Below are 12,378 nucleotides of genomic sequence, written 5' to 3'. Positions count from 1 at the left end.
TCCAAACCGCCCCCCCTCCCGTCCTGGAGTCCTTCGCTCTCTTTTCCCCTCCCAGAATTCCTTTCGCCGCCGTCTTATTGGCGGAGCCCGGACTTCCGGGAGCCGCGCGCCCCGCCTACCCGGGGCAAGATGGCGGCGCGGGCGCTGGTTCAGTACGTGGTGCTGAGGGGGGACCTTCGGCGGGAGCCCCTCTCGTGGCCCTTGGGCGCCTCGGTGGCGCAGGCCTGCCACGCGGCCCTGGCCGTGGTGCACGCGCACTACCAGCACCCGGACACGGCGGCCTACCTGGCCCAGGGCGGCAGCATGAGGACCGTCGTGCTCGAGGTGAGGGGGGAGGGGCTTTGTTTATGTATTTGGTCGTTTAGTCGTGTCTGACTCTTCGTGACCCCCTGGACCAGAGCACGCCAGGCACTCCTGTCTTCCACTGCCTCCCGCAGTTTGGTCAAACTCATGCTGGTAGCTTCGAGAACACCGTCCAACCATCTCGTCCTCTGCCGTTCCCTTCTCCTTGCACCCTCCATCTTTCCCAACATCAGGGTCTTTTCCAGGGAGTCTTCTCTTCTCATGAGGTGGCCAAAGTCTTGGAGCCTCAGCTTCACGATCTGTCCTTCCAGTGAGCACTCAGGGCTGATTTCCTTCAGAATGCGGAGGTTTGATCTTCTTGCAGTCCATGGGACTCTCAAGAGTCTCCTCCAGCACCATAATTCAAAAGCATCCATTCTTCAGTGATCAGCCTTCTTTATGGTCCAGCTCTCACTTCCATACATCACTACTGGGAAAACCATGGCTTGAACTACACGGACTTTTGTCATCAAGGCGATGTCTCTGCTTTTTAAGATCCTGTCTAGGATGCTGTTTATGTATTTAAGATGCTTTTTATGTATTTACATACCACCTTTTCCTCCCAAGGAGCACAAGGTGGTGCCTGTGGTTCCCCATCCCAGTTCATTCCCACAACAACCCTGCGAGGTAGGCCAGGCTAAGAGGAGGTCACCTGGTGAGCTCCGTGACTGGGTGGGAATTCGAACCTTGGCCGCTTGGCTTATCAGAAGGACAACCCCCCCCCCGGGTAGTACTTTCCAGTGGTCAGAGATGGCTGAGGAGTTACAGCCAGCCGCATCTGGAGGGCTGTAGCCCCAGAGGGGGAGAGCAGCTGCCTTTGCATGCAGAAGGCCCCAGGTTCAGGCCCCACTGGCAACTCCAGGTAGGGCTGGGAGAGACTCTGCTGCTGGCTAGGGTAAAGCTAAAGGTCAAGGGACCCCTGACCATTAGGTCCAGTCGTGACCGACTCTGGGGTTGCGGCGCTCATCTCGCGTTATTGGCCGAGGGAGCCGGCGTACAGCTTCCGGGTCATGTGGCCAGCATGACTACGTCGCTTCTGGCGAACCAGAGCAGCACACGGAAACGCCGTTTACCTTCCCGCTGGAGCAGTACCTATTTATCTACTTGCACTTTGACGTGCTTTCGAACTGCTAGGTTGGCAGGAGCAGGGACTGAGCAACGGGAGCTCACCCCGTCGCGGGGATTCGAACCGCCGACCTTCTGATCAGCAAGTCCTAGGCTCTATGGTTTAACCCACAGCGCCACCCGCGTCTACTGGCTAGTGTCGGGAATACCAAATTGGACATGCCGGTGGCCTGGCTTGATATGACAACCCTTCCTTGGTTCTTCGGTAAATGGGTGGGGATTGTGTCGCTTTGTGCAGGACAGCTAGCCCACCAGTCTTCCAGCTCAGCATTGGCCTGTGAGGGAAAGACCCAGAACGGCCAGTTAGTCTTCCTCTCCCCAATAACATGGCGTGGGGGTGGGTAACCTGTCTCTCATCCCTTTAGTCCCCTGTAATCAAGAGTCACTCCTGTGGCAACAGTATTAGAAACAGAGATATGAAAGCTAGGAGTTAAATGGGATCTTAAACCTAGGTTGTGGGCGCAACAACGGAATGTCCAGGTGCGCTTTTTTATAACAAGAAATCAAAGCTGAAAATGAACTGCAGCTAAAATGTTGTGTTCATTTTTCACATGGTCTAGTCCTTCCTCTGCCCACCACCTATATATTCTTAAAAGGGCCTCTTCTCCAGTCTTCAGAGAGTAGCTGGAAGTGGGGAGGCAGAAAACGGTTCTTCTTTCCTTTCACTCTGCAGTTTTAATCTGAAATGTTAGGCCCAGTACTGCACCCAGAGCTCGCGCTAATGAAATTCCCTGTTGCAAAATGCGTTGAGAACCATGGGAGTTTCGAACACTGTGTGGCAAAGTGGAGGATTAGAGGGGAGCTCTAGCAGAGTGCTTTGGGGCAACTCTCTTTCCAACAGCAGCTTGTCTGTTGCAGGGGGCATGCAGGAAGTAACAGTGCCAGAGAAGGGCTGCAGGTGAGTGGCAGAGGCTCAATCTCAGGCATCTCCACATAGGGATGAGGAAAGACTCCTTGTCTGAAGTCTTTCGAAAGCTGCTGCCAGTCTGTTTGGACAATACTGAGCTAGATAGCCCAACAGTATAAGGCAGCTTCTTGTGTTGGTGAAGGGCTGCAGCTCAGTGACAGCGTATCTGTTTTCCATGTGGAAGGTCCAGCTTCAATCTCCAGGTAGGTCTGGGAGAGACTCCATGTCTGAAATCCTGGCAAGTCACTACCAGTCTGTGGACAATACTGAGCTAGTTGGACCAAGAGCTTCCTGTGTCTCTGCCCTTGTGCTAAAGCTGAGGAGGGGGAACCTGCAGGCCTCCAGATATTGCTGGACTCCAACTTCCATCGTTCCTGCCCATAGGCCATACCTGATAGGAACTGCAGTCCAGCAGCATCTGGTGGAAAGCCACAGGCTCCTAGTCTCTGCATTAGTAGAGCTCTCAGCTGATGCCGTTTATTTTATATTTTATAGTAAGTAAATTTCTTCTGGGATTCCTAGTTCTTCTGGTATTAAAAAGCAGAGGTGAACTAGACCTTCTGCTGTAACACTGTGGAAGCTACAGCAGTTCGGCATTGTTTTAATGTTGGGTGTTGTAGTAAGAATCTGATTTCCTTCCCCTGCCCACTTTTCTTTCCTTAGGCCCCAGATGAGTGTGCATTGACTGCATTAGCAGAGGCACTGCAGCAAAACAACATCGATCACAAAGTGTGGATTGAACAGCCAGAGAATATTGCCACTTGCATTGCCCTTCGCCCATACCCTAAGGAGCACGTACACCAGTACCTGAAGAAATTCAAACTGCTGAAATGATCTTATGTATTTATGGCCCTATTCAGGACTGGCCAAGAAAATCCAGTTCTCAGGTAGGCGCTTGTGGCCGAGAGTTTGTGGACAATTTGCAGTACCATGGTGAAGTGCAATAACGGAATCAGGAACCATCTTTTCATTGCATGTTGCTGGCAATTGTGGTTTCAACTGATGTGCGTCTCTGCAGATGATTAAAGAAGGGTTTGTTGAGACTGATAAAGAGCTGGGGTTCTTTTATTTTAGCATAAAACGCCTCTCTTATTTTAAGAAGAAACTCTTGATGCACACCTTGATCAATTTAAAGATGAAAAAACCAGAGGCAGGATTCTGGGTGACATTGATCTGTGCCTGCTAAAATATTCTTGGGGGTTTGAAAGCTGACAGCAGTATTCACGTTAGAGAGAAACAATATAGGGCTTGGGGGGGGGGGAATCTGTGGCCTCACAGGTGGTGTTGCTGGCAGCGTAGCCAGTGGTCTGGGCTGGCTAGGAATTCCAACATCTGAAGCAGTGGGGGAGCTTACATGCCAACATCTTGAGGGTCAACTCGCATCATCATCCTTGACCTGCAGCATAGGCGCCGACTCCATGGGGCCTGAGGGGGCCCGAGCCCCCTCAAGAATTCGTTTGGGGGGGCTCTGCCCCCCCAATAATTTAAGAAAATAAGCGGCGGCTCAGCTTGTCGGCCAGCTCGTCGGTGGCCATCGCGAACGAGAGGCGAGCAGCAGACGAGCTGATCCGGCCCGAGCGCGCCTCCTCCCGCTCGCTCGCCCGCCGCCGGCTCCGCCCCGACCCGCTGACTGGGCGCGCCGCGGTGCGGATGGGCGGCCGCCGGACGATGCCTGCGCAGGAGACGCCCAGACAGGCTGGTACGGCAGCAGCAGCAGCAGCAGGAGGAGGGGGTTTCTGCTAAGAGTCTCAGTGGGAGGAGGGGACGCCTGACTCGGAAGCAGACCCCCCCCCGCCCGCATCTGCCGCGTGGCCAGCCCGAATCCGAGCTGTCCCTACCCCGCGCCGCACCTCCATGGCTCTCTGCGCAAGGCTGGGAAGCCAGCCTCGCCGAGTCTCTCCCAGGAGAAGCGCGCAGACGACGGCAGCACCTCCCGCCCCACAGGGGGCGACGTGCCTCTTTCTGCCCCGGGCCCGAGCAAGAATCCCCAATCGCCGCGGGAGAGGGTGGGCCAGCGCACCTAGCAGCAAAGGGAGCAGACGCCAGTTCCTTTTGCAGCAGCTGCAGATCGACTTCCACGTGGGGTCTCAGCTTGCTCCTAATGTTGATCATATGACTCTAAAATACTTTTAAAAAACTTTAAAACTCACTAATTTTCATCTAAAATTTAGAAAACTTCCCGGGGCAGGACCCCGGTATGGGGCCCCCCAATATTTTTTATAAGTCGGCGCCCCTGACCTGCAGCCACTCTGGCTGGGGCAGAGGAAAGTTGGAGGCCTACCACAGTTGCAAGGCCACATGCCCCCCACTCTGTTTTATGTCTTGTTGCCTAGGAATTTCCTTTTCCTTTATTAGCATTGTCGCCAAGATTGCACACATGGGAGGGGACAGCCAAGTAGATTGCTGTAAGGCAAAACTTGAGGTTATACTTGTCTCTTGGACTGATGCTATACTTTTATGAAAACAAAGCTTGCTCATTGACACTGATTGTTGTGCTAAGCTCAGAAGTGGGCTATCGAACAATGAAGGAGGCCATTTTTTGGGGGGTAAAGGCTTGGAAAATGGGTTGGGGTGATTGAAGGGGTTCTAGCAACTAGGTTAAAAATAAGATTGGATTGATAATAGATAAGTTAATTGGATATGAATTTGCTGAATTAATTTTCAAAAGGGATACAAAAAAGGGAGATGTGAGGAAGTCAGGAAAATAAGTGAATCAAAGATGAGAATTTAAAAAGAGGTTTTTTTTTGCTTTTCTGTCTTTTTTCTTTCTTTTTTTATAAGTTAAATGTCTGTAATTCTTTTTTGTATTTTGTAATTTTATATTTTTGTGTATGTTTTTTTTCATTTTCTTATAAAACCTAATAAAATATTATTAAAAAAAAAAGGAAAATGGGTTGGGGTGGTTGTCTGCTTTTCACAAGTATGTAGGAATCTCAAAGGCCTTACTGGAATCTTTAAGAGTTTCTGACAGAATCACTCACCAAAGGTGCCAAGTAAACTTAGCAGTATTCTTAGGGATTGCAAACTGGTTAAAAGAAGCCTTTGCCAACTTGCTTCTCTCCCGACTCTTTTGGATTGTAACACCCATTGACCACAGTACTAGCTAACTTGTGTGAAGTCTGCAAGCTGGACACGGGCGCAACAGCATTCTGCCCACCTGAGTCCCAGTAGTCCAAAATCTGGAGGGCCGTGGAAGTATTTCAAGACACAGCAAGTGAATAACACTGTTTCTTCACAGCAGGCCTCCAAGGCTGTGCTCCGTGTTCCACAGCTGTGTGCAAGAACCCATTGTCCTCAAAATGCAGCACTCAGTCACTGTGGCTGCGTATTTCTGAAGTGTCTTGGGCATATAATTAACCACCTGCTTCAGTCTGGCTGTGGAAATTCCTGGCCATGCAATACCTAGATTTGTTATTTGGGATTCTTAAGTTTAACTACTTAAGTGTGTTTATAGCCTTGGAAAGGCACCAGAGCTGTGGCAGCTGGAATAGTTTGTTTCCGCTCCCCTTTTATTTCTGGGGAAGGTGGGGGTTCCTGATGTGCCGGACGAGTGCTGAAGCCCCACACATTCCTTGTTGTGGTCTGGGGGATAGGAGCTGCCACGCTTTGAAACTGAGCAGCTACTTGGACCAAGCTGCTCCCTAGAATCAATTACAGATCCAGGTAATAATGTAAGTAATAACTTGGACGTTACGTTCGGCAACATGGTGGGGTTTCAGTTCTCTTCCGAGTGCTTCACGCCGGTGCTTGTGAGGGTTTCTGCAGGATTGAGCCATGTTGTGTGAATGGCAAAGCAAGGAAGGATCAAACCTTACCAGGCCCCTGGCTGCAACAGGAGGGAGTAGAGCATGTTGTAGAGGCTCTGGGGCCTGGTGCTGTATCATGGCCTTGCCCCGGCTTCATAAAAACTCCAGTACATGTGTGAAAGAGCAAGGAAGGAGTGTTGCTCTGTATAGCAGATCTCGGCACCTGAGGGTAGGCTCAGAGGTGCCCTGAAGTGTACCCTTTAATAACTGCAGCATGGTCAAGAGGACTGCTATGCAACAATTTTTTTCCTCCACCCCCAGGTCTAGCGCTGCTATCGCTCTTTCCAGAAACCGCTCAAAATGTGTTCTATAAGGATCTATAAACTAAGCTGGGATTGGTGATGATGGTGGAACCACATATGGCGGCTGGCAGTCACAGAAAGCGTCCTAAAGTGTTAACAAACAACTGAGAGGGGTTAAATCAAAAGCCTTGCCCTCAGTTATTTGGTTTCCATTTGTTTTGCAATCGCAGGTAGCAGTCCTTCCTCCAGATCTCCATCATCCATTATGGACTGGTATACCTTTTTGTGTGTCCTATAGCTTGAATTCTAGATATTATCTTTCTTGGCCTTCCATAATTGCTGTTGCTATTTGGGTTTTTCTTTCTGTGCATCTGCAAGCAGGACTGGAACTAAGTTTGTAAATGCGTCTTGTTTGCTACTACGTGCTTTTTGTTTATCTGAAAAATCTGAATAAAAATATTTAAAAGATGACCGTGCATGGGCTCCCTTTCCTTCCTAGCCCTTCTCCCCGTGAAGCCACTTCCCCACAGCCCACAAAAAAGCACATACGCACCCAGAGCTCCCCCCCCACACCTTGTCCTTTTTACGCAATAATGCAACATAAGCCACCGACTTTGTCTCTTTGTTTTTTTAAACTCTTGCAAATTCAATTAACAAAAAGCTACACAGTTTTGTTTTCACACATCAACAAAATTTCAGAAAGAGAAAGAGGAAAGAAAGAAATAACTCCCCCGCCCCCATGTCCAAAAGCAATGCTATTTAAGAGCAACCCCACCCCAAAACTAAAAAGAGAAGGAAACCAATTTATACAAGAGGTTTGAGCTATTTACACTGCAAAGGCCTCAGAGGGGGCAAAGAACAAGCTTGTCTCCCGTTCCACAGAGAATTGCCTTTTTTATTATTATAATCATCATCATCAATATTATTTTAAATAGTTTTAAGCTACCTTGGCTGTTAAACACAATCAAAGCAGAGAGAGAGAGAGAGAGAGGACTGCTTAATTTTTAATAAGAATTTTATCTACAATAGTAGCCCAAGGACGCAACTTTGCTGCAGTCTCCTGCTGTGAACCCCTCCCATTTCATCTCCAAAGGGTTACCGCATCACAAACCCTGTCGAAATGAAAGGAACGATGGCACAGCGTTGACCCTCGGCGTTTTGCTCCCCGAGCCACTGCTCCCCAGCCCTCCCGACCCCTAAAAAATATTGCAATTATTCCCCAAACTGTACTTGTGTGTCTGTCTTTTCAAAAATTATTATATTAGCTTTTTGTACGAGCTCCCCACCCCTTTTTTCATATACACAGAGGCCTTTTTTTCGCTAAGGAGGCCGTCTATATACCAGCATAAAACATGGAAAAAAATGGGTCAAAATACTCTATCATCATCATGATTATTTCTTTAAAACCGACAAACTCACGATTGCTAGAAAAAGCTGATTGCACAAACGGGTTGGGAGGGGAGGGGGAGGCGGTCAGTCAAGGGCGTGTGCGTTTTTTAAGAACAGCTAAAAACATCCCAGAGACGAGACGAGTGCGATTATTCACCCAATTCCTGCTTCGCTGAAGACGCAAATCAGTGACAGATCCAGCTGAAACTGAGAACTCGACTCCCCTTCCTACCCCCCCAGCAAGACGCCCCCCCTCACTCTCATAACACGCTCCCCCCCCCCCTTAAAACCAAGTAACCTCCATCAGGGATAAGAAGAAGCCAGCAACTGATTACAAAAATAAGGATCATCTGTCATTTTGGCTCAACTGTTTTGTCACTTTGCGACATCCATCATTACCTTTTTTTTAAAAAAAAAGAAAGGGGAGGGGGAACTTTTTTTTTTTTGCTCCAAACACTACGAGAATGGCTGCAAGTTTTTGAGATATCAAAAATCTCAGAAAAATATAATATATATATATTTATATTTATATATATATATATCTCTATGTCTTATTATTTAAATTTCACATTCCTTTGAAAAGCAGGTTATTCAGTCAGTAGCTGCTGCAGGAGGCTTTTCTGCTGGGCTTGGGGGGTCTGGGGGCCGGCAGAGGCTTTCTGGGCCCCCACAGGACCCGGCTGGTTCAGGTAGGGGTCTCCGCCCACCAGGTTGACCGTACACTGCACATCAGCAAACACCTGCACCTGCTGCACCTGCCGAGAGAGAGAAAGAGAGGGGGCCATTAGCCATGAGGGTGCCGGCGGGGAGGTGAGAGGGGGGAGAGCTTCCCGGTGGACGGAGGCAGGTACTACGGTGAAGTGGAAACTCACTAGAGAGAATTCCTCTAGCCTGTAGTCACCACAGAGAAGAAGAACTCTTCTGTCTTCTTGCCCTACAAAAAGAAAACCGCTGCACTCATTTGGATCGGAGCTCAGAAGAAGTTCTCGCATCAAAGGCTAAGCCGGGGCAACCCCGAGTTTCCAAACACCACTGGCTGAGCAGGGCTGCAACAGGAAGGAATCCACACCACCAGGCCCTGGGCAGCCCAGCAGGTCAATTTTCTCTGCCTTTCCCAACTGGCTGTCCCCACCCAGATGCTTTGGGCTGCATCTCCCATCATCCATGTTTGCATTCTGCGTTTTCTGTATTGCGATTCCAATGTTGCGAACTGCCCTGGGATCAAAGTTTAAAAAATAATAATCAGCCCTATTGGGCACAATCAAAGGAGTCGTAGCCCAAAACGGATCTGGAGGGCGCCGGCTTGGGGAGAAGACTGGCTTTATGTTTTGATCTGGACTCTCTCCCAGCGGTCAAGAATAATAGGGCACCACCTCCCGCTGCGAGCCTTTCCTTGAAGTTGACGGTTCTCTCCCGTGGCTCCGGGGCAGAAGGCAGGTCTCTGTCACGAATGGCACCTGGAAGCAAGAGGGGCTGAACACCAAGTCTCAGAATATTTCCCCCAAGGCCCCTTTGCCCTATGAATTTTCCTCTCCTGCCGCCTTGGCTTTTCCCAGAATCTGCAGTCAGCTCTAGTAACGTCTACAGAATCAGATAACCCACATGCTGAAAGCGTCTCTCATAACAGGGCGATCCACGTTGTCCCAGAATGACGTAGTATGTGGACAGGTGCCTCTAAACAGTCTATCCCCGATGCCCACGTTTCATCTGTCCCTCTGGTCAGTGTCCACTCCGAGGTCCCCACCCCACGCCAGATCTTCATTCCTGTGCCCCATCCATCACCTTCCATTCCCCCTCCCACAAATGCCTAGGGACACAAAACTGCCTCCAGACACACTGAAATATTGCCCCGTTCTATTTAAGTCGCCCCTCTGCTCCCGAGTCAACACGTTCCTTGTTTGAGGGCCCCAGTGGGCGAAAAAACTGCCCTTGCTGCAAGAAAAGGTGAAAAGCCACAGTCGGGAGTTTGGTTCAAAGTCAAAGTGTGTGTTTTCATCTGGCTCTGGAGTGCCAAATCTCTGGGTAAAAATAAACTTGAGAGAAGAGCGTATGGAACAGGGTAATGAGCAGACTCAAAATGCTACACTTCCCTCAATTTACGGGATATAGAGCAGTTTTGCGGGCCAAGGAGTCGTTTCTGTAACCTTGAATTCCTCTTTGATATAGAGCTGCCTTTCTCAACCTGTGGGTCCCCCGATGTTGTTGGACTACAACTCCCATCACCCCTCGCTAAGCAAGGCCAGAGCTCAGGGATGATGGGAGTTGTAGTCCAACAACATCGGGGGACACACAGGTTGGAAGGGGAAGGGTGGGCTAAGCAAGAGTTTTATTGTGCCTCACCAACATCACACCTTCAGTCTAATACATTTTTTTTTTTACTGCTCATATGGCTCTCCTGCAATGATGCTCGAAGAGGTTTTGAAACCTCTCAAGGCCCTCATTTTTAAATAAAATAATTTTAAAATGGTTTAAAAATAGTAACTGACTGTTCCCATAGGTTCCTCATTGAGATACTGTGATCCCAAAAGTAGCCCCTGATCCATAAATGTGTCAACTTTTAAGAAAAGGGCATGGGCATAGCCGGGGGGGCACCTGCCCCCCTAAACCAATACAAATCTGAGGTTCTGCCCCCCCCAACAAAAACCAGCCCCCCCTAACAAAAATCCTGGCTACGCCCATGCAAAAGGGGTTATTTTTTACTGACCAGTCCTGAAGGTTCCCTGCTATGGTGCCAAAAAGTTTTTCTGATGCCCCAGACTTCAAAATGTGTCTTTTTGACTATTCACTTTTATATTTTGTCCACACCCACTGGCCGTTTTGATGTGTGCGTCTCTATTAAGGGTTGACCATGAGTCAAATTCAGCCTTTTCCCCTCTCAAAGGTTAGCCACCCGTGATCAAGAGCCATTGCTGCCCTTAAAATTCCAGTAAACACCCTCCGTGTTTCTGAACTGATTGCAAGTAGATTGTCTGTCTGCGGGCTGCAGGAAACAGAGGGCACTTGGGTGAATCTCCAAGGAAGTCAGATCTACTGCTATTTCATGTTGGCTGAATTGGAGACGCTATCACCCTGTGACTGCAGAACCCCTAAATAGGATCCAAACTGGCTCCTAGGAGACAGACCGACTAACCACGGTTTCCAGTGGGTAAGCAAGCTCAGTAAACCCTTGTTTGAAGCTAGCAGGATGGCGAAGCTCTTACCTGATAGCTTTACCATTCATTTGTATGGTTTTTAAGCCACAGTAGAACTCTGAAAAGCCTCTTCAATGTGAAAAAAGCACTCCTGAGAAATGTCAATTGGGCGAAGCAAATAAACGAAGGAAAACATTTTTAGTATTGTGTCAGCTTGCCCAAAGCGGGGGGGGGGGGGATGGAGAACTTGCGGCCCTCTGTGTGTTATTAGATTCAAACTCCCATCAGCCCCAGCAGGGCCACTTTCAAAGAGGCCGTACCATTTAATATACCAAGAGGAGGAGACCCAGCTGATTAATTGCATCTTAATTTCATATGCACCTTTCAGCCCCGCATGTGATAAGCAGCCCACCTAGATTTCCTAGATCCAATTCAATCTGGTTTCTGGCCTGGATTGGGGGCTGAAATCACCCTGATTGCTCTCATGGATGATCTACCTTAGAAGGAGAAGAAGGGTCTGTCTGACTTTTCTCAGCAGCTTTTAAAATCATCCTTCTGAACCAGTTCTCTGAGGTGAGGCGCTGGGGCCACTGCCCTTAACTGGTTCTGTTCCGACCTGAGAGTTGGCAGTGACACTACAGAGTTTCCCCAAGGCTCTATTTTGTCCTCCTTACTGCTTTAACATCTACATGGAACTGCTGGCCAGGGTGCAAAATTTACTGGACACAAAAGTGCTTACCCCCCAAAAAAACACCCACCAGCCTGCCCCCGCCTCCATGTTAAATATGGCTTTCCCTCTCCTGCTTAACCATCACTGGGCAGCTTGATCCTGAACCTACTAACTCAAGAAAGAATTTCTGTTCTCCCGGGGCAAGTGCTGAAGGAATCATAGAATCGGAAAGGACCGCGAGGGTCATCTAAGTCCAGATTCCTGAAATTCAGGAATCTTTTGCTCAGCACAGGACTCAAACCCCCAACCCTGAGGTTAAGAGTCTCATGCTCTACCATCATGAGTTCTATACACACTGATGGGGCCCTGCCATGTGGGTTTTCATGTGCCATCTCTGTTGCTGCGAGGATCTGTGTGGGCCTGAATGTGCAGGATTCACTGGCAAAAAAACCTCATGCAGACCTGCCAAAGCGAAAGGAAGGTGGCTGCCTTTGGTCAAATTTCAAGCAGGGCAAGTGTGTGTTTCTGACCCCAAGGACCCAATTTGCTTGTAAGCCAAAGCCCTGCTGTTGTTCTGGACTGCTCTCCATGTTTTCAGAGGAAGTCCAAGGCAACCGAGGCTGCCGTTGCAGACTTCCCCGAGGCAGTTCTGGGCTTAGGAGAGTTTTACTGACCTGTGCTCCATCTGCTTCTGTTTTCAAAAGGTCAGAAGAGAGCTGGTTGCAGTAGAGACCTGCGGGTCTGAGAGCCTGGTCGTTTACCTGGG

General features: G+C 49.2%; 2 protein-coding genes across 7 annotated transcripts in view; one reads left to right on the top strand and one right to left on the bottom strand.

The window, feature by feature from the left end:
• The first annotated feature begins 99 nt into the window (after positions 1-99).
• Positions 100-3,425, top strand: PTRHD1 (peptidyl-tRNA hydrolase domain containing 1). Its single transcript, XM_081904548.1, has 2 exons — positions 100-324; positions 3,038-3,425. The coding sequence occupies exons 1-2, from the start codon at positions 130-132 to the stop codon at positions 3,206-3,208; spliced, it is 366 nt and encodes a 121-aa protein (XP_081760674.1). The 5' UTR covers positions 100-129; the 3' UTR covers positions 3,209-3,425.
• A 3,609-nt stretch (positions 3,426-7,034) lies between these two features.
• The window catches only part of NCOA1 (nuclear receptor coactivator 1), a 307,488-nt gene continuing 302,144 nt past the window's right edge, over positions 7,035-12,378 (bottom strand). For 3 of the 6 annotated variants that reach the window (XM_081903665.1, XM_081903666.1, XM_081903667.1), the window contains 2 exons: positions 12,287-12,373; positions 7,035-8,566 (listed from right to left, as the gene is read on the bottom strand). In XM_081903665.1, the coding sequence (XP_081759791.1) occupies positions 8,399-8,566; positions 12,287-12,373 (255 nt within the window). In that variant the 3' untranslated portion in view covers positions 7,035-8,398. Of the gene's footprint in view, positions 8,567-8,683; positions 8,746-11,011; positions 11,094-12,286; positions 12,374-12,378 lie in introns of all 6 variants that reach the window. The other 3 variants (XR_014166236.1, XM_081903669.1, XM_081903668.1) reach the window with 3 other exon arrangements.

This window comes from Podarcis melisellensis (genome assembly GCF_964234715.1).
Source record: "Podarcis melisellensis genome assembly, chromosome: 3".
NCBI classification, from domain to species: Eukaryota; Metazoa; Chordata; class Lepidosauria; order Squamata; family Lacertidae; genus Podarcis; species Podarcis melisellensis.
The sequence above is the reverse complement of the archived record's forward strand: the minus strand, read 5'-3'. Positions and strand labels throughout refer to the sequence as shown.

Excerpts from the sequence above, each read along its gene's own strand:
- PTRHD1 (XM_081904548.1), top strand. The coding sequence starts at position 130 with ATGGCGGCGCGGGCGCTGGTTCAGTACGTGGTGCTGAGGGGGGACCTT. Across the intron at positions 325-3,037 it reads TGAGGACCGTCGTGCTCGAG|GCCCCAGATGAGTGTGCATT; the intron begins GTGAGGGGGGAG and ends TTCTTTCCTTAG.